Source organism: Vipera berus (genome assembly GCF_964194415.1).
Source record: "Vipera berus genome assembly, chromosome: 1".
NCBI classification, from domain to species: Eukaryota; Metazoa; Chordata; class Lepidosauria; order Squamata; family Viperidae; genus Vipera; species Vipera berus.
Window position 1 is genome coordinate 274360391 of NC_138202.1, and position 25471 is coordinate 274385861.

The 25471-nt window shown below is 39.1% G+C and overlaps 1 protein-coding gene across 1 annotated transcript in view; it reads left to right on the forward strand.

The window, feature by feature from the left end:
- The first annotated feature begins 766 nt into the window (after positions 1-766).
- Positions 767-25471, forward strand: part of PLEKHG1 (pleckstrin homology and RhoGEF domain containing G1) — a 105218-nt gene continuing 80513 nt past the window's right edge. Inside the window, exon 1 of the mRNA XM_081312959.1 lies at positions 767-841. Within this exon, the coding sequence (XP_081169085.1) occupies positions 793-841 (49 nt within the window). The 5' untranslated portion in view covers positions 767-792. The remainder of the gene's footprint in view (positions 842-25471) is intronic.

Here is a 25471-nt window from a genome sequence, read left to right on the forward strand (position 1 = left end):
TATTTTATAGCAGGGGTGTCAAACTGGTGGCCCGCAGGCAGGATGCATCACGCACAGGCCACACCTACCCCAGCTTCGAAAGGCAAAAAACGTTGGGTTACGTCACAAGATGCAATCGAGTTTGACACCCGTGTTTTAAAGTTTATTTGTTAAATTTATATATTGCCCTCTTTACTGTCCAAGGTGACTCTGGAAGATTTTCAATAGGCGTTATGTTTATAGGCACAGGATTTCTGGGTTCAACCTTGCTGCCTACTTCTTGCCCCACAAGTTCAACAAAATTTATTGTCCACTAATAGTGCCTGCGTGTTTGCTAAAATATTTGGTGGTTGTCCATATTCCTGTAATCTAAATATAATAACCCAAAAGCAGGATCACAACAGGGGCCCCTCTGGAAGAGAATTGAGGGAGGCAGGAGTGAACCACTGAGGAAAAAGACATTACTTCTGCTTGCTTTTGAAAGAACAAAGGAAAAGAGAACGGGCATTTTTAGCTGCAAAAATCTGAGTGAACACTTGATTTTAGAAGGCCAGGTATGGTGATCCATCCTTTTCCTTTTTCCATCCATCTTCCTACAGTTGCTGAATGACCTTAATGCCTGGCTACTGCCGCTATCATAGGTGTGCCCTATTGGGGAGGTTTGACTGGAGGCCCAGAGCACTACACTTACAGGTTATAACCTAAATTTTAACCAAAAAAAGTTTTTTTTTTGTTTAGCTGTACTGGCTTCAACATGAAAATTTTCCTTTTTTAAAAATGTCCTTCAGGTGTCACTGAAGTTTCTCAGCTGAGATGCCAGATAAAACACCAGCGAATAAAGAAACTTTAACCAAGAATGAAGGTCAGTATTGTTTTCCTCTTGAATAACCCTATCCAGCTTTTTTAAAGGACAGATAACATCCCTGTTTGTCAATGTAGTTGAAACACATAATCCTTGTTGCATTTCTTTGATCAAGGTAATTTAGTAGATGTAGAAATGCAATGTTTTCAGGAAAGAAGAAGATAATTCAATCAAATAATAGCAGGCTAAGGGCGTACTAGCTTCTAATCTTAGCTATGTGAGAGAGGAGTACATATGAGATTGTAATGGTGGATATTTATACATTTTGGCACCAGAGCCATATTTATATGTGACTTAATTTTATACTAAGAAAGATGTCACAGCTAATTCAAAGGAGTCGAATAACAGTGAAGCATTATAGAATTATTAATTTATTTTTCAAAATCAGTTTTGGGAACCAAATGTCATGAAATAATTAGGAAAAAGAAAATTGTTTTTTACAAGGTTAGTCTGAAATTTGTGGTTCTAAAAGAAGGTTATATGCACTCATAACAAAAAATAGAATTCAAAATATTTAGATGGAATATGCAATTATGTTGCTTAACTCATAGTCTGCTTTGTGGTTATTTTATTCTTTCATTGTCATACCTTCTGCTAGTGTTTTGAGCCATTGTAACTTGGCTATTCTGCCAGGTATAAGTATAGATTTTTCTGAAGAAAGATGCTGTCTGCAACCACTTTCTGCAAAGTGATGAGTTTCAAGTATAAATTATTAGTAACCTCAAAATCACTTAGTCTTCTTAAAAATGTTACATGGTTATACCTTTTTTTCTCTTCGATGATTTTTTTTTAAAAAAGATGATAAAGTATAGCTGACTGAAAGAAGAGAGATTAATAACATAAGTAACCAATTCATCTTTTTCTAACTTTGTTTTAAAATTATGCTGGCTGTTGCTTTGAATAGTTTATCAAATTGTATTATGTCATCTGTTGTACCTTGAAAAATTATTGAAAAATAAATAGGATTTTAGGCAAGGCATTTTGGGACAAGGTACTTAAAAATATTTCAGAGAAGAATGAGAACGTAGCTACTCATATTATGGTGTCATTTCTGTAGAAGTCTGACTAAGCATTGCTCAGTGACTTTACTTAATTGTTGCCCAATAACATCAGTCATCCTTCTATTTCCTGTGCTGCTGCCATTATATTTAGAGGGACACAGTGGCTCAGTGGGTTAGGATGCTGAGCTTGTCGATCAGAAGGTCGGCAGTTTGGCGGGTCGAATCCCGAGTGCCGCGTAACAGAGTGAGCGCCTGTTACTCGTCCCAGCTTCTGCCAATCTAGCAGTTCGAAAGCACATAAAAATGCAAGTAGAAAAATAGGGACCACTACGGTGGGAAGGTAACAGCGTTCCGTGCACCTTTGGCGTCTAGTCATGCCGGCCACATGACCACGGAGACGTCCTCGGACAAGCGCTGGCTCTTCGGCTTTGAAACGGAGATGAGCACCGGCCCCTAGAGTCGGAAACAACTAGCACGCATGTGCGGGGGAACCTTTACCCTTTACCTTTACCTGCCATTATATTGTGAAAATATGACCAGCATAAATTTGTCCTCAGATTCCATAACATTCCCAAGTCTTGCATTCTGCAAATAAAGATCCCAGAATTCTAGGACCTATTTGGAAAATCTTTTTTTTAATGCCCTTGTAATATATTTCTTAAATTTTTTACCTTCAAATGTTTTAAGTTGGGGAAACACTTAGAAGAAATTTAGCTTCTGAGCCTTTTTTCCCTCTCTGTGTAGGAAAATTATTTGGAAAATTGAAGGATAGAAGAATATGTCCAACCATTTAACTTTTTCAGCAATTATTTGCTGCTAAATATTTAAACTAGAAACGTATTGCAGAATTTGTGTTTTTTTTCTTTTCTAACAATTTACTTTTTAAAATTCAGTCAAAAATTGTGCTAGGTTTTCCACATACACTATGACTAGTGAAAATAAATTAGCTTCAAACCATAACTTGAATTGCTTGTTTCTACTAAGCATAGACAAATTTAATCACAGTTTAGGGTTTAGATTACACTGTGATTAATCACTACAGGAAACAGAAATATCCAGTCTCTTCCCAAAGGTGCTTTTTTGAAAAGACAACTGTACTTTCTTGCTTTTAAAATGTTTACCTTCTTATCCATGAAGCTTCTTCAGAACAAAAAAGCACCTTTGAGATCACCGTGATTTAAATAATTGAGAATCTCCAAACACATCCAGTGTCTTCCTTACAGCTGAAGATGGAGTAGTGTGTAAGTTTAAGGCTTATGATGTCTTGTTCTTACAACATGAAATCATGAGCTTCCAACTATATATGAACCAACTGTGAAGTTTTATTCATTGGCTAGGCTTACATACCATTTTCAGCAGTAGTTTATTTTTACCGTGGTTTATTGAGCAAAAGATCATAGTGACCTTTTCACTCATTACAATAAGCCATGAACAATGATCCACAAATCACAATACATGGCTTTAAACATTAAATTGAGCTGAAATGAAACAAACCTGTTTGTGACTTAGGGTGTTATATGACTCTGGCTATTGCTTCAGCAGATAATTTATGGCAGTTTTATTTTGTAATTAGTTTTGAAGAAAGTGCGTTTCATTTCTTAAAGCTACATCTAACGTCATGATCAAAAAGTCCCATTTTAAAGAATGTTCCAGTTTATACTCTTTTTATTCAGTCATGTAGGTTAAAATTGTTCAGTAAACAGAAGCAAAATGAATAGATTTCTTTAATTAGTTAAAAGATAAACTGTTATGTATGTAAATAGTTAGCAATAGGCCTTGGAAGAGATTGCAAACATAGTGCAGCTTTGCAAGGTTTAAAGCGGGAAAATAAGGTGCAATCATTGGACGCCACAACCAAGGAGCGGGAAAAGAGACTGTTTGTATTGGTTACAGTTCAAACGCTTTCCCTATAAAAGGGTTGCAACATTTGACAGTTGGCAGTTGACTTTGTGTATTCAATAAACTCATTCCTTGTTAAACCACTCTGAGTCCTCGTCTATCAGAACTAAACAACTGGCGACGAAGGTGGGATAGACAGAAGACCAGAGAATCGGCAGAATTGTCGCGCAAAGGCGGCGGAATTCGAATACGTGTCAAGTCAACCGAGCGGCCGCGGCAGAATAAAAAAATTCTCCGAATGGCGCAGATTGGGTCACTGAAGGAATTTGACCCTAACTTCCCCGAGGATTGGGAAGAATACATCGGGCAGGTCGAAGGATTCCTGTTAGTGAACGGAATCACCGACGACCGGAAAAAAGCGGCGGCACTCTTGACAATCTGCGGCACACCGGTCTACAGAGTTGCTGTCGGGCTGTGCCAGCCTCAACCAGTCTCCAGCGTGCCCTATGCCGACCTCCTCGCAAAATTAAAAGTTCACTTTACTCCCCGAAGGTCCGAACTCTTTTGGCGGCGCATCTTCGAGAAGAGGAATCAGAGACCGGGGGAGTCCATACAGAAATTCGTCGCTGCCGTCCGGGAAGCAGCAGTTCGTTGCAAATACGACAATTTAGAGATTAGAATTAGGGACAGAGTCGTGCTGGGTTTACGCGATGAACAATTACAGAATAGAATAATCGCCAAACCTACCGGCGATTTACAGGAAGTGTTAGACGAACTCCTCACGTATGAGTCAACCGGGTATCGCGACCCCCCCCGCAGTAGCATGGCGACAGCACCCGAAATTAACCAAGAGGGCTATGTGGACTGCGGGGAGGTGGATCAGCAGTGGGAGGAAGAGATCGCCGAAGTCTCCAGGCGATTCGGAAAGATGGCACCAAAACAACTCAGAAGCGAGGGGCCTGACCCAGGCCGCCGGCAACAAACCGCAACACCGCAAAGACCACCGACCGGGGCACAACGACCATGGCGGGACACCGCAACCAGACCACGCGACAACGAAACCCAGAACCGATGCGGCAGCTGCGGCGGCAACCATTCCCGCGCTTCCTGCCGATTTCGTACCGCCAAGTGCAGGGCTTGCGGCAAGACTGGCCACATCCAGGCCATCTGCAGAAGTCGCGGTCGGGACACCCGTCTGAACGAAGTCGATGTGTGGCCAGAGGGTAAGGTAACCCCTAATGCTAGTGGCAAGGAGACCCCTGAACCCCGGGTGGAAAGTCCAACTCTAAGGGAGGTGGCCCGCGTCAATCGGAGACGGCGGGGAAGGGGGCACAATTTTCCGGACGGAAAATTAAAAATCACGGTCCTTCTGCAAGGGGTCCCTTGCAGAATGGAAATCGACTCAGGGGCTTCAGTGTCGATAATTTCCACTGAAACCCTTGAGAAAATTGAACAACTAAGTGGAAAAAGAATTCCACTTAAACCAACAACTATCCAATTAATGGACTTCCAAAAAAGTCCAATAATCGTAAAAGGGAAGACCAGCCTTAAAGTAAATTTTAAGGGGTTTAAGGGGGTCTTAGATTTGGTAGTTACGGAGGGGAATAGGACCAGCTTAATAGGGCTTAATTGGTTTCCAGCCCTAGGAATTTGGATAGGGGGAATAAATTCTGTGATTAGAAATAAGACCCTCGAATCCGTCTGCAAAGAATTTGCAGACGTATTCGATGGATCTCTAGGCAAGTACAAGGGGCCCCCCATTAACTTTAACCTAGACCCCTCAGTAAACCCGATCAGGCTAAAGGCCCGGAGAGTACCTTTTGCCTTAAAAGAAAAAATCGAGGCCGAGCTCGACCGGCTTGTAGGCCTCGGAGTTTTAGAACCTGTTGAGGGCGGTTTATGGGAGACGCCGATTGTCACACCCCTCAAACCCAATGGGGATGTGAGAATCTGCGCCGACTATAAAGCCACCCTCAACATTGGGATGAAAAAACATGCTTACCCGGTCCCGACGGTGAAGCAGGTCCTCGCCACGATCCAGGACGCCGCCATCTTCGCCAAGCTCGACTTGGCGCATGCGTACTTACAGTTAACTGTTTCCAAGGAGGCTGCAGAGGCACAAACAATTGTTACCCACAAGGGGGCGTTCCGAGTCCACAGGCTGCAATTTGGAATTGCAGCAGCTCCAGGCATCTTCCAAGAAGTGATGGAGAGGACCTTAAAGGGCATACCTGGAGTATGCCCTTACTTTGATGATGTCCTAATAGCTGGAAAAGATGAAGGAATGTTAGTAGAGCGGCTGGAACAGGTACTGGGCAGATTTAGAAAGGCTGGGTTAAAATTAAAAAAGGAAAAATGTAGCATAGGGGTTAAATCCACTGATTTTTTGGGGTTCAGGATTGACAAAAGTGGAGTCCATCCTACCCCTGAAAAAATCAAAGCAATAAAAGGGGCTCCTGAACCAAGGAACAAGGCAGAACTACAGGCCTTCCTAGGCTTGGTAAATTTTTATCACACTTTTGTGCCACATAAGGCTGCCATTGCAGAACCTCTGCACAGACTCCTAGATAAGAAGACCCCTTGGCAATGGCAGAACAAGCACAAAGAGAGTTTCCAAACTCTAAAAGACATCCTTTCCAGTAATTCAACTGTGACTCACTTTATTGAAAACAAACCAATCTTCCTGGCATGCGATGCTTCGCCTTATGGCGTAGGGGCGGTAATCAGCCACTTAGACAACCGAGGAATACAAAGACCCATTGCATACTACTCCCGCACACTAACCAAGGCAGAGCGGAACTATGCGCAAATAGACAGGGAGGCATTAGCAATTGTGGCAGGAGTTAAGAAGTTCCACGATTACCTGTATGGTAGGAACTTTACTATACTGACTGACCACAAACCCTTGCTGGGACTGTTTACCACAGATAAACAGACTCCTCAGATTATGTCACCCAGGATGCTGAGGTGGTCCATTTTCCTCTCAGCATACTCATTTTCCCTCCAATACAGGCCAGGTAAGGACATGGGTCATGCAGACGCTCTTAGCAGATTGCCCCTTAGCACAACAGAGGAGGACCCTGCCCCAGTGGGACAAATAATGTCCCTACAGGATATTCCTGATTTGCCATTAACGGCAAAAGACATTGCTGAGGCAACCAATAAGGACCTCATCTTAAGAAGAGTAATGGCTTGGGCCATGAGCGGTTGGCCCAACGCCAACCCGGACGTAAAATACAGTCCATTTTTCAGAAGGAAAGATGAACTATCAGTTCATATGGGGTGCTTACTCTGGGGAACTCGTGTAGTAATTCCGGAAATCCACAAATCAGCTATCCTAGTTGAATTGCATGAGGGACACCCTGGAATAGTAAGGATGAAGGCCCTGGCTAGGAGTCACTTGTGGTGGCCAGGATTGGACCACGACATTGAGGAATGCGTTGCCAATTGCCATCTGTGCCAACGCTCCAGGCCTGAACAACAACACATCCGCACACATAAATGGGAGCTAGCTAGGAATCCTTGGTCCAGGATTCATATTGATTTCGCGGGACCTTTCCAGGGGTTAACGTTCCTTGTAGTGGTCGACAGTTACTCTAGATGGCTAGAAGTAATACCGGTCAGTTCAGTAACGGCAGGCAGAACAATACAGGCATTAAGGGGCCTCTTTGCCACTCATGGGTTGCCAGATTTAATAGTGTCTGATAATGGGCCACAATTCACATCTATTGAATTTCAGGATTTCCTCAAGGCCAACTCGATTAAGCACAAGACTTCTGCACCCTTCCACCCCTCCACCAACGGATTGGCTGAAAGGAATGTGAGGACCACGAAGGACGCGCTTAAAAGAATCATTCGAGGTGACTGGCATCAGAGACTAGCTGAGTTCTTGTTGGCTCAACACACAACCCCCTGTTCGGCTACAGGGAAAAGCCCAGCTGAAATGAGGTGGGGCAGGAAAATATTGACCAAGTTGGACAGATTACATCCTGACAGACTCCAACCAAACATTGAATTTGACATTCCTAACAGAACATTTGAAGTGGGGGACTTGATTTGGGCCAGGAACTACGCCCAAGGGGACAAATGGATTCCAGGGGTGGTAACTGAAATCTTGGGTCCCCTATCTTACATCATTGAGGGGGAAGGGAATAGGATTTGTAAAAGACACATAGACCAACTGAGGAAAAGATCTAGTGGGTGTGTGCCTGCTGAGGGGGACCAAGGATTAGTAAGGGGAAACAGTACAGACAACATTAGGCCTGAAAGCGTTGTGGGGGTTGGGCATGATAACTCATTCCCTGATGCCCAACAACAACAATTCAGTCCAATTGATTGGGAAATACCCCTGCGAAGTAGGCCAGTGACCACTGAATCCCAAACACATCCTATTATTCAAGACAGTACATCTGTAGACAGTAACCCGGAGCCCAGGTCCAGTAGTAACCTGCAGCCTAGCAGTCAACCAGAAAGAAGGGTCCCTAATAGCCAAAGCAACAGATACCCGTCCAGAATTCATAGGCCACCAAAATACCTAAGGGATTTTGTAAGAAAATGACATCAACTGGGGGGTAAGGGGTGTTATGTATGTAAATAGTTAGCAATAGGCCTTGGAAGAGATTGCAAACATAGTGCAGCTTTGCAAGGTTTAAAGCGGGAAAATAAGGTGCAATCATTGGACGCCACAACCAAGGAGCGGGAAAAGAGACTGTTTGTATTGGTTACAGTTCAAACGCTTTCCCTATAAAAGGGTTGCAACATTTGACAGTTGGCAGTTGACTTTGTGTATTCAATAAACTCATTCCTTGTTAAACCACTCTGAGTCCTCGTCTATCAGAACTAAACATAAACCTTATCTTTATGCCTTTAGATAGGACATACTGTTTTTCTCCTGCCTTCCCTCATCAAGTCCTTTTGGTCAATAAGAATACCCATAATTCTTAACTGGTTTATTATATCTCCTCAGAAGATATAATACTTATGCACATGAAGCATAAGTAGGAAATGTTTTAGAGAAATCCATATACTTGGTCTCTGGCATGAGAGACTCCTATATTTATGCACTTATTATATGTTTTATTGTGAGCCGCCCTGAGTCCTTCAGGAGATAGGGCGGGATATAAATCCCATCAATAAATAAATAAATAAATAAAATAAATAAATGGGATAATGCATAAAAACAAGACTTGATTTATTGTAGTCCTTCTTACATGAAATATCCTTAATCTAGCTAGAGTACTGGGATGTCTCTTCACTGGAATCCTTTTTTTAAAAAAATATTGGCTGCTTGTTTCACATGCTCATACATAAATAAAATCAAAGGTAATAATGATGACTACTTTTAAAAAAGTATTTCTTTAATCACCTTAGCATTTAATGTATAACATTCTGTCCAAGTTAAAAAGTAAGCTATGAATTAAATTTAATCTGTTATAAAAAATCCTTTAATGCATAGTAGTTATCTGGATTTGATTGGGTTTTTTTTGTTTATTTCTTTTATTGTGGTTCTATTTATTTTGTTGTATTAAGTATTGATTTTATATTGTGTTAGGGCCACCCAGAATTGGCCTGGAGTCAAAGTAAATAAATAAATAAACAAAAAGAGGAAAAGTGCAGGGAAAGAAAAACAAAGGGAGAAAACTAAAAACAAAAAAATTTCAACCTACCCTATACCTAAGTAATATCTAATTAAAAATATATCTGGTTTTTTGTCTTTTGTTTTTTTAAAAAAACATTTAAAGAAAAATTAAGGCTTTGTTCAATTTTAACATTATGATTCATTGTGTAAACAATAAATTAAATCCAGACCATATAGAATCGTATTGTCTATTCTAGAAGTACAAATCAAACTTGAAGGCTGAAATTTAATTAAGTCACTTTTTCAGGTCTAGGTCACAAGCATTCTTCCATCATTACCTAATCACCTTATATAAGTAATGATTATTCTGAAAAATTGCCTTTGACATATTCCGGAAAATGCAAGTTATTGAATAGAGTAAAAGTTCAATTATTAAGCAGGTTAAATCATAACCAAATGTGCAAGTATTAAGATATAGATTTTTTAAAGCAATTTAGTTTTCAGCAGTTTATCATAAACTTGCACACAAGATCCTCAGAGTTGGCGTTATGATTTCTCACTTCCAAGAAGCTAAAACCCTGTACATACATTTCTTTTTTAATGTAAAAGTTCCAGGACATGTGATGGCTGATATAGTTTATGCTTTGTAGGTGCAATATTGGCACAGTATAAAATGACATGTAATGGAAGCCCAATTTTAAGCTGACACAAAATTGATTTATGGCATGGTCTTCATAAGGGCATCTTTCTGCATTTTGACCCATTTTTAGTTTTGTTTGAGCAGCTTCTATTACAGCAGGAAATCCTGATCTGTTTTCCTGGTATGGTTTGCTGCCAAGCTGTTTCCTCCACAGCTGGCTAATTTTGGGGATGCAGTAATGTTTGCTAACAAGCCATTCTTCTTCTGGTAAATCTATTTTTTCTTCTTGTTTTAGGACTTGATTTTTTCAAATTTTCAAGGCATCTGAATAAATCATTTTAGCAATTTTCCTCTTTTCCCATATTCTTCCTGAACAGCTGCAGGGGATAAATTTATCCAAATTCTTTGTATTCCCCCCCTTTCCTGGTTGTTAATTTCTTTCCCCTTCCCCTCCTCTCTCGTTTCTTTTCCTTACCTTCAAACGTAGGGCATGATTTTATTTTAGGACGCATGCTGTCAAATGCTACAGTTGCAAGGTGAAATCTGTGCCCAAAAAAAATGTAAAGCACACTTTAAATTTAATAACTTTTAAGAACACATAATATAAAGTAAAAAGAAAATGAAAGCACACATTTACTTCAGGTATCTTCTTTTTAAAAATATATTCTGTTTTTTCTCCTGTTCATTTATCTTGTCTTCTGTATTATATCTGTACAGACTGAAGCAGATGGTCACTTATGTAAGAACAAACAATGTGTAACAAGGAGTAAAATAAAAAATATAACATACGCTACTACAATGGTGTATTAATTAGCTTTACAAGTGTAAATCTAAAATATTACAGTATGAGGTAAATATACATATCACCTAAAACAAGATAGCTAACACGTAAAACCCCTGAAGTGATTAATAAAACAGAAGTGACCAGTTATGCCTTATTTTCATAATGGCAACACAAAATTTGGCCACTGCACAAGTGATAAAGGGTTTTTTTTTGTTTTTTGTAATTCCATTTATATCCTGCCCTTCTCCGAAGACTCAGGGCGGCTTACAAGCTTAGCAGTAGCCTTCATTCTATGTATATGCCTGCTTATTATGGCTTTCATACACCCCCCAAGCGGCATTATTACAAAGTCAGCTTAATTGCCCCCAACAATCTGGGTCCTCATTTTACCTACCTCGGAAGGATGGAAGGCTGAGTCAACCTTGAGCCTGGTGGGATGCGAACCTGCACTAATTGCAGGCAGCTGGTGTTACTTAAGGAGGCATTAGCCCACTGCTCCACCAAGGCTCTTTTTGCATATTCTAAGATAGTTCATATAAAAATTGTCCTGATCTTTCTGAAAATTTACTTAGTAGGAGCAGAATATAAGCAGACCTAATATCCCTGCAGAATTTACAGTATAATAATGCATACAAAGTGGTTTCAATCACTTTATCACTACCTGGGCAGGAGCACAGCATAAAGATTGAGCACAGAAGCTGATATTGTCACCAATTCTTCAGCTTGCTTTCTTTTCCTGGAAGTATCCATTTCTCTAGATTAACCTAAAACAAACTTTTGTTTTTTCTAAAAAAAAAGTATGTTGTAAGTCAGGGGTGTCAAGCTACCGGCCCATGGGCCAGTTTCATCATAGCGAAGCCGCGCCCGCCCATTGCTGGCAAAAAGTCGTGATACGTCGCGACATGACACCCATGTTGTAAGTGGTTGAAGGGGAAAATTGGGGATTGATTTATTATGTGCCATCCAGTTGGTGTCAATTCCTATTGACCACATAAATAAATTTTCTCCATGACAATTTGTCCTTTGATCTCTCAGGACTTCAAATGTTCTACCCATTGCCACTGTAGCTGAATCTGTCCAACTTGCTGTTAGTTGTCCTCTTTGTTTCTTTCCTTCTACCATCCATTAGATCAGACATGTCAAACACAAGGCCTGGGGGCCAGATCCGGCCCGCGAAGTGGTTTCATGTGGCCCGCGAAGCCATCCTGGAAACAGTGAGGGAACAGCCCCCACTGCCTTGGCCCTGGCCCAGAGACCCTCCTTCTGCCAGAGACCCTCAGATCTGTCCCACTCCTGCCCAGGCCCCCATAGGTACCCTTGATGCGAACGATGTAGAGCTGGCCACGCCCACCCAGTAGGCCATACGCACTCTAGCCACACCCACCCAGTAGGCCACGCCCACCCAGACCATACCCATCCGTCCCCCTGAGGGCAACCGCAATGCTGATGCGGCCCTCAATGAAATTGAGTTTGACACCCCTGCATTAGATCCTTCACCAGAGACCTAGGTCTTTGCATAATGTATTCAAAAATAGGAGCCTTTCAGCCTGGTCACTGATGGGAAGGGTGGTTTTTTTTATGATCGATTTGTTTGTTTTCTTGGCTGGCTGTTGTATTCTGTTCCAACCCCAAAGTTCAAAACCATCAATACCTTTTCTATCCTGCTTATTCAGAGTTCAGCTTTTGCTTTCATAGAGCATCACAAAGGAACACCTTTCCTTGAACTATTCTGATCTCTGCAGGTACAGATGGAGACATCACAGCATCTGCACTTATTTTCCAAGACTGGTCATACTAAATGCTGATCTGTGATGCATTTCTTGGCTGGTGATCCTTTTATTGTTGATAATTGGCAGGAGCTGTCTACCACTTCAGTAGCTTCCTTATTGATTCTAAGGTGGATTGCTCGTGACTGTTTTCATTAGTGTGAGCTTTATATTTAATTTCAGTCCAATTTTTTTGCGATGCTCCTTGATTTTTATGATTAGAACATGCAGCTATCAGTATAGGATAGGTTGTTGATGTTTCTGACTTCACTTTTAAAATCATGCTTATCTTCCAATCTAGCTTCCTTCGATATATATTCCACATGGGTTGAGTAAATAAGGGGATAATATACAGCCTTGTCTCACTCATTTATCAACCCAAAGGCATCTGTTCCATCATATTCTGCAGCTTCCTGACCTGTATATCGGTTTTGCATCAGGACAGCGAGATGTTCTGGGTTTCCCATTTTCCTAAGCACCTTTCACAGTTTCACATGACTGACACAAAGGCCTTTCTATAATTGACAAAGTACATAGCAACTTCTTTTTTATATTCTTTGGCTTTCTCATTTATCCAGGCTGCATTAGCAGTAATGTCTAGTGCAGTGATGGCGAATCTTTTAGAGATCGAGTGCCCAAACTGCAACCCAAAACCCACTTATGTATCATCGGGTGCCAGGTGGGTGTGGCCCAATGAGTGTGTGTGGTCCATTGGGTGGGCGTGGCCCATTGGGGGGGTATGGCTGTGGTGGTAACGGTAGACTGGGTGGGACTAAAAAGTTCAATCAATCAATTCCAACTTTGCGAGATCTTTTTTTCCCCACGAGAAGTTGAAATTGATTGATTGAACCTTTTTTTTGCGCGCGTGGCAGCAGAAGCCTAAAGCGAAAAGGTTTTATAAAGCCCAGCTGAAGGCCTAAGACTGGGGCAATGGTGCGTGTGTCCACAGAGAAGGCTCTGTGTGCCACCTCTGGCATGAGTGCCATAGATTCACCACCACGCGTCTAGTGTTTTACAAAACCAGCTTGAACATCTGTCATCTCTTTTCCCATGGTTCTCATCTGCTGTATTGTTTTGCTAGCATGTGAAATTAAGGATCTTTTGCTGGTAGTCCTCAACTTACAACAGTTCACTTAGTGATTGTTCAAAATTAAAATGGCACTGAAAAAAGTCCCCGTGGTCACATGATCAAAATTCAGATGCTTGGCAACTGACTCATATTTATGACAGTAGCAGTGTTCTCGATCATGCAATCGCACTTTGTGACCTTCTGGGAAGCAAAGTCAGATTCACTTAACAACCAGGTTACTAACTTAACAATTGCAACAATTCACTTAACAATTGTGGCAAGAAAAAATTGAAAAATGGAGCAAAAGTTACTTAAATGTTTCACTTAGCAACATAACTTTTTGGTTCCATTGTGGTTGTAACTCAAGGACTATACAATAGTTTACACACTTTGGTAACTCTCCTTTTTTATTATTGAAATCTAGATTGACATCTCATCTGTTGGTCTTTGTGTTGTGCTCCAGAGTTGCTGGAATAGCTTGATTAAAACCTTTACTGGTATTCTGTCAATTCCTGTAACCTTTCTACTTTGTAATAAGGCAAGACTGATTTAACATTATCTTCTTTTAATAGAGGTTCTTTAAACTAAGGAATATAGTGTAGTCTACGTTTTCTTGGATGTTCACATCTATAATGTACACAGTATTTATGTATATTCCTAACTTTTATTATCTTGGAATCAGTTACTATCTGTTCATTGGCATCCTTTAGCACAGTGGTTCCCAACCTTTTCTATACCCCGCGCCCCTAGAACGCTTCAGATATATTCTTGCACCCCTTACAAAAGTTTGAAACAATGGCAACGATTTATGCATATACACTATAATTTTGAAAACCCAAGTTTTTGCACCCCCTGGAAAATCATCTCGCAACCCCAGGGGGTAGGAGCACCCCTAGTTGGGAACACGTGCTTTAGCATATCTCTTTGAGCTTGGAACCTACTTCTGACTTGAGAGATCTTCCTTTGGGTAATGTTTAAGATCATTGGAAAATACCCTAATTTTGGGAAAGATTGAAGGCAAAAGAAAAGGGGTGGCAGAGGATGAGATGGTTAGATAGTGTCATTGCTCAACTGACATGAATTTGGACAAACTCCAGAAGACAGTGGAGGATAGGGGGTCCTGGTGATTCATGGGATTGTGAAGAGTCAGACACAATTTAGTGACTGAACAACAAATGTTTAAGAAATAAAAAATACCTCCAAATCAAGCTACATTTCTGGTTATTTCATGGAAAGACTCATGTAGATTTTTTGACAACTATATGGAACTAGTTTCTCATTATTTTGGGGAAATTTTCTTTTATCATTCAGATTGCCATAACCCTGGCAAGTCTTCCATCCATTTACTAACCAAGTCCAACACTGTTTTGCTTTAATATCCAAATTACTCCTCCTTACAAAAGCATTCAGTTATCCCCACTTGTAAACGTTGATAAATATGTATCTTGTCTTTTGTCAAGGTTCTTGATATTTATGCCCTGGTATATGAGAACAACAGTTAAGCCTTTTTAACCTTCCAAATCTACTCAGGAAAGAGAATTGGCTGAAAACATCTTTAACAGGATGGTTGCCAAGTTGGACCTTATATAGTTGAAATCCTGAGGAGAATAGTAATGAGTCTTTTAAATTGGATCTTTAAATACAATGGTTACCATGGCTTTTGCTTGGTGTGTATCCAGTTAAGAGAACAGCATTCCAATCAGCTGTGATCCAATGTTTCTTTTAATCAGGTCTATAAAACTCAGATGACATGTGAATTTAAAGTGTGGTATGTGGGAATGATACAGGAATAATCTCATAAGTGTCCTACATATTTTAAAAGAGTACCAGAAAAATACCTGCAGTTTCAGTATAATTTATTTTCCACTGATTTCTACTACTTTCCAAGGCAGGCGATATATTCTTAATTTAAAAGGAAATAGGAAGCATAGTTCCACAGTATTTATATTTGAGAATATGTTCATTAAAAAAAGGTAAAGGTTCCCCCGCACATGCGTGCTAGTCGTTTCCAACTCTAGGGGCCGGTGCTCATCTCTGTTTCAAAGCCGAAGAGCCAGCGCTTGTCCGAGGACGTCTCCATGGTCATGTGGCTGGCATGACTAGACGCCAAAGGCGCACAGAACGCTGTTACCTTCCCACCGTAGTGGTCCCTATTTTTTTACTTGCATTTTTATGTGCTTTCGAACTGCTAGGTTGGCAGAAGCTGGGACGAGTAACAGGCGCTCACTCTGTTACGCGGCACTCGGGATTCGACCCACCAAACTGCCGACCTTCTGATCGACAAGCTCAGCGTTTTAACCCACTGAGCTACCGCGTCCCTATGTTCATTAAAGTTATGCAATAAATCTTGATGGGGTGGGGTTACTATGAGTTCTAATCAGGTGTTTCGATGCTAACAGTCTTCTACATTTCTTAATGATTGAGATCAAATTTGATTACTTTAGACATTTTTTAATATGATCTGAACTTGTTGGCATGTAATTGCTACCATCCATAATGTCCACCAAACTCAGATTGTGTTTCATGGTCTCCGATCTCCATTTATAGATGGCAACGTAGGGAGGCATTCAACCTTACAGCACTTCGCACTTTATGTTCATGCCAAAGGGCTTTTCCTAGTGAAAGAAAATAATTAAGTAAACAATTAAGTTGATACATATACCAGGGAAAGCTATTAAATATAATAAAAGGCCTTGCTTACCAGCTTAATCTCCAGGAAGAAACAGGTATTTACATTTTAGCCTTCATTCTTAAGTTTTAAAATTTGTACTTTTATTAAGTCTGCAGCAATAGTAGCACTTAGAATTATATACTGCTTCACAATGCTTTACAGCCCTCTCTAAGCAATTTACAGGATAAGCATATTGCCCCCAACAGTCTGGATCCCCATTTTACCAACCTTAGAAGGATGAAAGGCTGAGTCAAGCCTGAATTGGTGAGACTCGAACTGCTGAAATGCTGACAGTCAGCAGTCAGCAGAATTAGCCTGCAATACTGCATTCTAACCCCTGTGCCACCATAGCTCATAATGCTTGCAGGAGTAGGGATATAAAGGCAGGATATAAATTTTATACATAACTGAAATAAAAATGTAACAGCCGTGGCTTATACTCATATTTAGAAAAAAAATATTTTGCCCAAAATGTAGACCTCTGATTTAATAGACCTCTGGCTTTTGGACTCTGAACTCTTTTCAATTAATATTTTTCTAATTTATGTAAACCTTTAAAATCCAGTGAACCTTAGATTTAGACAGATGATTAAAAAGATATTGTTGTATTAAGTTATATTGTTAAATTTCCGTATTTAATTGACTACCTCTGGTTTCCATTAGCTTGAAAAGAGCTTGCTGACAGAATAGGGAAAGCGGCCAGCGTTGATGTTATGTAAGCAATAAAATATTGCTAGAAATAGTTCATATTTTATTTACATGGGTCAAAGTACTGAAATATAGTTCTTGGTTTGGGGATATTATGCTTCTACAGTACAATAATTTAAAATTGTAAATTTTCAGATGTCAGGTAGAATAGAAAGTTCTTACTATATATCATTGTTGTTCTCGGAATGTAAGGGTTTTTTCCTAGCAATGTTGTTACCTTTAAAAATAGCACTCTTGTTAGTTTTTTTCACCTGGGGTCTTGGATCTTTTTAATTAACTATAAATTATATTTGAAATGTATTGCTAGAACAAATAAATACATTTACTTGATTTATTTATTTAGTTTAATTCTTAGTTTATTGGGTAGAAAAACAAAACAAGGTTAGTAGCAAACTGGTCAGGCTTTTTCTACAAATTTGAATCTTTTCGGAATAGGATTTGACATAAGAGGTTTCTGATCTCTTTAAATGTCCCTTTTTCTGGTTATTGAATAACATTGAGAAGTTGTATTTGCAGAGATATCTTAATTTCTGAAAAATGCTGGTGGCAATCGCATTTTATTATAAACTGTATTTTAATAAGATTTGTACACACACACACACACACAAACACGTGAAGGAATGATTTGATTCCCCATGCTGAATAGCAGGTCTCCAGAGGAAATCCCATTTAGAAAGTCATTTGTGGAATAAAGTAGAAATGAGTGTGCCAATACCATATGAAGTCACTGATTAGCTTAAAATAGAGAACATAGTGCACCAAGGTTGCATTCTTTCAACTTTCTTATTAAACCTATATGCCAAAGTGATTGTGAGGATCAAGATGGAATTTGAAGAATCAGAAATTGGAGTAAAGATTGGAGGAAGTATTATCAACAATCTTCAGCTGTGTTAACAACACAACCCTTCTTTCAGAAACCAAAGAATGCCTGAAACAACTCATCAAAAGATTAAACAAGAAAGTGAGAAATTTGGCCTCTTCTAGACATAAAAAAACCCCAAGCTCATGACCATTGTGAGGAATGGAAATGTTATAATAACAGGTGATTGCGAGTACATCAAAGGCATGAAAGACTTCACTTTCCTACAAGCACAGATTGATAAAAGCAATGAAGGAAGTATTGAATCACACTGGGTCGCACAGCATTGATGAACATTAGTCAAGTATAGAAAAGCAATGACATAAGTGTTGTAATTAAATGCAGATGTGTTTCCCATAACTACCTACGATTGTGAAAGTTGGATTATAAAAAAAACTAGATAGGAGGAAAATTGACTCATTTGAGTTGTGGTGCTGGAGAAAGCTGCTGCTTATTCTTTGGACAGCAAAGATGACAAAGATAGATAGATAGATAGATAGATAGATAGATAGATAGATAGATAGATAGATAGATAGATAGATAGATAGATAGATAGAGATAGATGGATAGATAGATAGATAGATAGATAGATAGATAGATAGATAGATAGATAGATAGATAGATAGATAGATAGATAGATAGATGGATAGATAATAAAACCAGGCAAATTGCCGGAAAGGCAAAATCACAGAATTCCACTTTATTTATTTCAGCCGTATCATATATCAAACTCACAGGAAAAAGCAATTATGCTTGGAATAGTCAGCAGTAAAATAAGTGGAAACAAGGCCGCCAAAAAACATGGTGGCTAGGTACCACAGCAGCCGACACCAGCCAGAGCATAAAACAACTGAAAAAAGCCATACAAGTTTGGAAAATATGGAGACAGCTGGTCCATGGAATTGCTGAGAATGATTGAACAGATAGCATCATCATTAGATAATAAACAATTTTCAAATGTGATTAGGAAAGGAAGTATGCAAATGTGGTGTCCTTTCAAAGCCAGCAACTACAGTTTGAGCACGATGGCTGTACTCTCAATTCCCAGAGCTGAAAACGACCTTCACTCATTTCGCCGGGACCTAAAAACTTGGCTATTCGAGCTTGCCGGCCTGGACTGAGGGTTTTTGGGTTAAGGTTTTAATTTTTAATTATTTTGGGGCTATTTAATTTAATTTTATTTTAACCTGTATATATATTGTATTGTTTTAATTTGCCCTGTAAACCACCCTGAGTCCCTCGGGGAAAAAGGCGGTATATAAATCTAAATCAATCAATCTCACCAGAGAATGCTGTGTCGCAGTCTCCTGGCAAGGAGTAGCTGTCTGGAGCACTTGTGGGCAATCTCCTGTGCTCTTTCTTTTTCTGGACAGGTTCAAAGAACTGGTTTACTCATCAACTCTTCATTCTTCTCTCTGGCTGTCAGCTCCATTTTTGTGGAGCCATCTACAGCCTACCATTTCCCCCTCTGGAAGTCCTAGTAGGAATACATTCCTAAAGATAAACAAGGCAAGGTTGAGGAAGGTATGGGTTCCCATACCAAATATCTTATATTTTAAAAAGTGGGCCTTTTTAAAATTTGGATTGGAAAATGCCACTTAGGTAAAGCCATCTATCCTCCCTCCCTCTCTTCTGAAATACAAGTTCAGAATATGTCTATGACTTAATACAGTTCTTTTCAGTGATTTGGAATGCCTGAATCTGGAATCCAGCAAGCCACCTGCTCTTGGTTGAATAGATTGCCAGCTGTTGTAATTACAAGATGGAAATAACCATATTAACATTTCCAGTGTAAACTGTTATGATCAAACTTTTCTTTTTTTTTCTTTTCAAGGAGGATGTTGAAAAGAGAACAAAGTATGCTTGAAATTGATGATGATAACAGGGTCCTGTTTTTCAAAGCTACACCATCTTAATGGAAAATAATTATTCTAATACTTGTAACTTGAAGCAGTACAATCTATTAACCAGCTATACTAAATCATATCTGAAAGCATTTCTTTAACATTCTTGAATTTTGTTGCTATGGAGTTGAGTATAAACAAAATATTAGCATCTGTATACGATTCGAGGCAATAAGGTTAATCTGTTGCATCTTGGCTACACAAGTTGAGGCTTCTCTTTCAACTAAACTTGTAAAATTTTGCAAGGTTCCTCCCTTCTGAAATATTTAATTATTGAGTTTAGCAAAGTAAAGCTGATTTATACAATAAACTAGAATTTTTCATTCAGAGGTATGCATTATAACCAAGCAAAAGCATTGGCTACTTTAGTTTATATTGGGCTTTAATAGCAACCTTGCAAAAATTCATTGCAATTTTTTTGGCTTCTGTAACACCAGTGCAGACCATTGACCTGGCCTACTAAAGCAGAGTGAAGTTGGAATTATTATTTTAACTCAGTTGTCAGTTTTCATATGAATATGATTTATTTGTATAAAGCATGGATGTAAAAGCCATTATTTAGTTTGTTGGCTTGTGTGTTGTGGAAATATATGAACTACTCCAGTATAGTCAACAGCTGCTTTTCTAAAATGTTGTTCAATGTGATTTGTGATCCAAACTTACATAATGATAGGTAGTCTTAGGTATCACCTTACGGCAGAGGTCCCCAACCTTTTGGGTACCAGGGACCAGTTCCATGGAGAGAGATTTTTCCATGGACCAAAGAGGGCGTGGTTTTGTGTGCTGCCTGCATCTCGTGAATGGGGCTTTGCTTGTTTGTGTGGACCGGTTGCTGGCATGCTGTGGCCCGGTACTGGTCCATTGGCTAGGGGTTGGGGACCCCTGCCTTAGGGTAATCATATTTGGGAAGAAAATGCTAGAATCGCTTACATAAATATGATCAGTACTTAATTATAAAAATCTACTACGTGGACCATTTGGCATGCTTCCAGACTGAAGGTTTCCAACTAAGAAATATAATGAAGCTGTTTTATTATTTTTCCCTTTAATGTCTGTATTTGGACATAATAATGAACCGTGATAGTTACTAGGACTTTGCTGTATCATAACTAAACTATTGCAGTGTGTTGTCCTTAAGGTACAAAATGTAGTAGTTAATATACAGTATTATGATCACATCATGTGTGCATTGAAAAACATATTTTCTTCCTTTAAAGTACAAATAAGGCCTAATTATTAGTTTACAAGGGGGAAAAAACTGGTCCTACCAATAGTCTTGTTCGACATAAAACATATATACTGCTCTGTTAAACAAATAGACAGTAGCATTCTAGATCAAATTATACTGAATACTCATCAAATAAACTATATAGTATATATTACAGTTATTCTGATGTAACGTAACAAGGGCCTGTATGATCCCAGCCATATCTACATTCTGTAGCTCTAGTCTCAGCTCAGTAAAGTCAGTCCTAATTAACAGTCATCATGTGTGGCCATATATAGAATGACCTCAATCTATGAATGTGTGATTTCAAGGAGAGTGCTAGCTCTTTCAGTGCAGATTGCACAGTTTTGTTGAAGGCAAAGGATAATACTACATTTTCACGATTCATCAGCCAGCTATTTGCTGACATCCATTTAATTATTATTTGCAGAATCAGGGTCGTAATAAGCACCTTGTTAATAGGAGTTGACACTGACATTCCAAACTGTGATTAAAGCTTGGCATATAATGTAATACATTGCTGAATAAATGTCTTGGAAGAAATTCCATCTTCTAAGATTATCATTGGCCAGTCTGAAGATCTTGAGGAGGTCAACAGAAGATGTCCACACATGAAAGAAAGAAATGCAAACAGATCAGGGCTCCAGCAATATCAAGAGCATAAAGAATTCACTGCAGGAGTTTACAAGCAGATTTGCCACTCTAGAAAAAACTTGTACCAGCATTTGTTTGTGATCATCTGAGACCATGAGTACACTAGAAAATGCAGGTAGCACTTGAACTCTCAATATTTCCAGAATTTGCTGCATAATTGGAACAGCTGTCTTGAGTTTGGAACATTTTGTACACCTTTTACTTTTTGTTGTTGTTCAACAAGGGCTTTGCCATATCCTCTTAAAACGTGTAGAAAGTACTCCTTCCTGTACTGACTCATTTATTACTTAAATTAGTTATTCCAACAATCCATCTTTGGCTGTTTCTATTATCCAGGATTGGCAAAGATTTTGTACACATGTAATGGGACTCATCCCAAGCTAATATCAAAAATACATTTACTGGAAATGCTCTAACTGTAGCATTCAAGTCAGAATGATTATAAACAGTTATATTTACAAAATTCCTTACAGACTAACCACAACTCATCTGAGGAGCTTTGCTTCTCTTCCCTTGGAACAACTGTGGTGATTGGCTCTGAGTAGATAGGGTTGTAGTGGAAAAATAAAACTACGGTATTTGCCACTATCATTGCTAGAGAAAAGGGTGTGACCATTGCTGTGGGTTTGATTGTTCCCATTTTCCATCACCATCTGGCTAGCCAACTTCCTTATTATACCCATCTGCTAGTAAGGGTGCTAGTCTTACCTTATGATGAGATTCAGGCATGATCTCATTAACAGCCATATCCCATACCTAGAAGTCCAGCAAGATGAATCAGGTGGACACACATGAGCTACAAGAAGGTTATTTGAAAACCATCAGCTTCCTAAGGAAGACCATCTTAGTATTTTTTTTTTCACTTCCACAAAGATTTGCAATATAAGAAAGCCTAAATTTGGCTAAAGCACGTTATTTGCTTTGTTGCACTTACGGACCACTTTTTCTGCAGAAACGACGAGGCATGGATATTACTTTCCCCTCGAGTTTTATTCTCTTAATATCCCCAAGAAACATATTGGGCTGAAAAACCATGAGCAGTCTGAAGTGGCTGGGAGGGAACTTGAACCCATCCCCCAGTTGGTTGTATTTCTTTTATTGTAGAGAATTTCTTTTCTTAAAGTCCGCTTTAAAAGAATATTGTGAGAAACAATGCACTTCTCATTATTCTTACCTGAACTAAACATTTCATGAAAATTGTCTTCCTTGGGTTCTCTAACATTTGATATGAGAGGTTAGTAATGGATTGAACGGTCTTCACTTGATCCCTGAGAGAATTAAAATGCTGCAGAGCTGTAAGTATAGAAGAATTTTCCCAACAGGCTTTATTTTTCTTTAAAGCTTTCCTTTCCTACTGAGGCCTGCAGTGATGGCTGCCTGCCAACAGTGGTATCCAAATCTGCAGTTTTAATATCTAAACTGGAGGGTGGCTCTTAGTGACTTGTTAATTGTGTGCTGAACACCTTTTACTCAACAGCAATTTATGTGGCTTGGGTGTGTGGTGGGAGGGGGTCAGCAGGGAGATTAGCCCCCTGTTTCTGCTCTCTTTTTGATATTTATAAATGCTTTTACTTCACTGCTGTTGTATTTCTAGACAGCCGCATCTCTGTGGGTTAGTGAATGCCCAAGAGCAGCCTTAAGCCAATTATTATTTGTAAAATGAACAATTGATTTTAATGTGTAGGCTTAACAATCACAGCCCTGTGGGGGAAAAATGAGTTTGTTTGTTGCAGAGGAAACATCTGTGGGGTAAGCCATTTTTTTCTTGGACTTCTCTGAATTCTTGTTGACCCTTCTTTATTTTCTTCCTTTTAATGAATCTTTATGTATGGAATTCTTATATGTTTGTATTTGTATAACTGTCTTAAAGAACTTGATGTATTCTACCTGAAAAAGAAATAACATTCTATTCAGTGCATATAGTTTTAATCCCTTTTCATACTGTAGTTTTTCATTATTCTATGCATGCTTATTCAAGAGAAAGCCTTATGCATCTCAGTTGGAATTGCGTAGAAGGGCAGTAGGAATAAGGAATAGACTGTGCATGTTTGAAAATGCTCTTGTCTTGCTCTTACAAAAGAACAAGCTTCATAGTAGAAACTCACTCTACCCTTTTGCATATAAAAGGGTTTGGATTGGCTAACATGTAGAAGAAAAGCAAGGTTTTTAATAAAAAAACCCAAACACTTGGTATTTCAGTACTCAGGTAATAAGATTTCGGAAGCTTATAGAATCAGCATTCCTTTGGAAGTTGAAGTTTTCTTCTGGTGTTATTTTGTGTATTAATTATATATAACTGTCCTCATCATTATGCTTTAATTCTGGGCAATTACACCCCAAAAAATAGTCATAAACTGAATATAGGATTGGAGCATCATTTAACTCCTTTGGACTTCATATTTTCTGTATATTAACCAATTTACTTAAGGGAACTGTGAAGCCGAAGGACGAATGGCTTGTTGATCATGATAAACTAAGGAGTAAAACACCTCAAGGCACCCAAGTTTCCCCTAAATTAATTACATCAAGTATTCACCAGGATGTAGCACATAGTCCACCTTGGCTGGGGGGATAAATCTGGCACTAGAATGATGGGGAATATCTAAGCATCCCGTCATCTTGGGATAGGATGGGAAGTTGAAAAAAAAACATCCTTAGAAGAAAGCAATGGCAAACTGTATTGCACCCCTCTGGTTGCCAAGAAACTGTAAGTGTGCAGTCAGCAAAAGTCAACTCAAGGGCATCTTCTCATTTTTAAACACTCAAATCTTATTCAGTCCAATTGCCTTTCATTAATTTATGAACTCAGAAATTAATTTAGCCTCCCATCCTCTCTCTCAAATTACAAAATCCACTTTTTTTAAAATTACGTCTCGCCGGCTGAAAGGTGGAGCCCAATTTACCCTTTTTTAGCTATAGTGCAATATGAAGCATCTCTCTAGTGCCCCATTAAACTGCCGGCAGATCTTTTTGCCCCAATTTGCATTCTTATAAGGATAAAGTGCTACTACAAAGACAGGCAGCAGTTAATCCTTTTCACGTTCTGTTCAGTACTACTGTCCTAAGGTGCAGATAATTGCTACAGAAAAGGGAATTGCACATTGATTTTTTTTAAATTTTTGTTTTCCGGATTGCAGATTGGCACCTACTGCTCCCTTTAAAAGGAGCTGCCAAAGCCACACGCATTAAGAGTAAACCATTTCAAAATAGAAATGCAAATGTTTACAATTTTCTGCTTTTAAAGCTGCAGGAAAGCGCCTGAGTTAGTAAGACCTAAATGTATAATAGGAATGTCTATATAGGAAATCTTTCTCAAAATGTGAGCTTGCTATTACAAGACTTCTTAGGTTTTCAATATTCCATTGGAGCGAGTATCCTTTGCCAATAAGATTGTCAAGGCTTTTGCATTTGTTTTTTAATTTTTGTACTTGATCTTTATTGTGTATTGCCCTGTTCACCACCCTGAGTCCTTCGGGAGAAGGGCGGTATAGAAATCAAATTATTAAATTAAATTAAATTAAATTTCAGTCAGGACATGGAGCTGGAAAGATTTGCTCAGATCATTTTTAGAACACAGCCTTCATGAATGAAGTTAACAAGAAGCAGATGGAATTGCATTCCATGATTACTTGTGCTGCTAATAAATTCTGACCGAAGCCAAAAGCTCTGGCATTAGAGGACTGATCTGTAATTCTTCTGTCTGGTGCTTTCCACAAACATAATAGGATGGCATTTTTTGCTTCTAGACAAAGCACTTCTCCACTAGGCCCAACGCAGTCAGAAAAGTTCAAATGTTACATTCCAATCTTTATTTCCTATTTATTTTACCATACTTCATTGTTTTGTTATTTATTGGTGCCAATAAGAAGCACAGTATTTTACACAAAGAAAACAAATTCCTGCCCCAAGGAGTTTATCATCTAAAATCT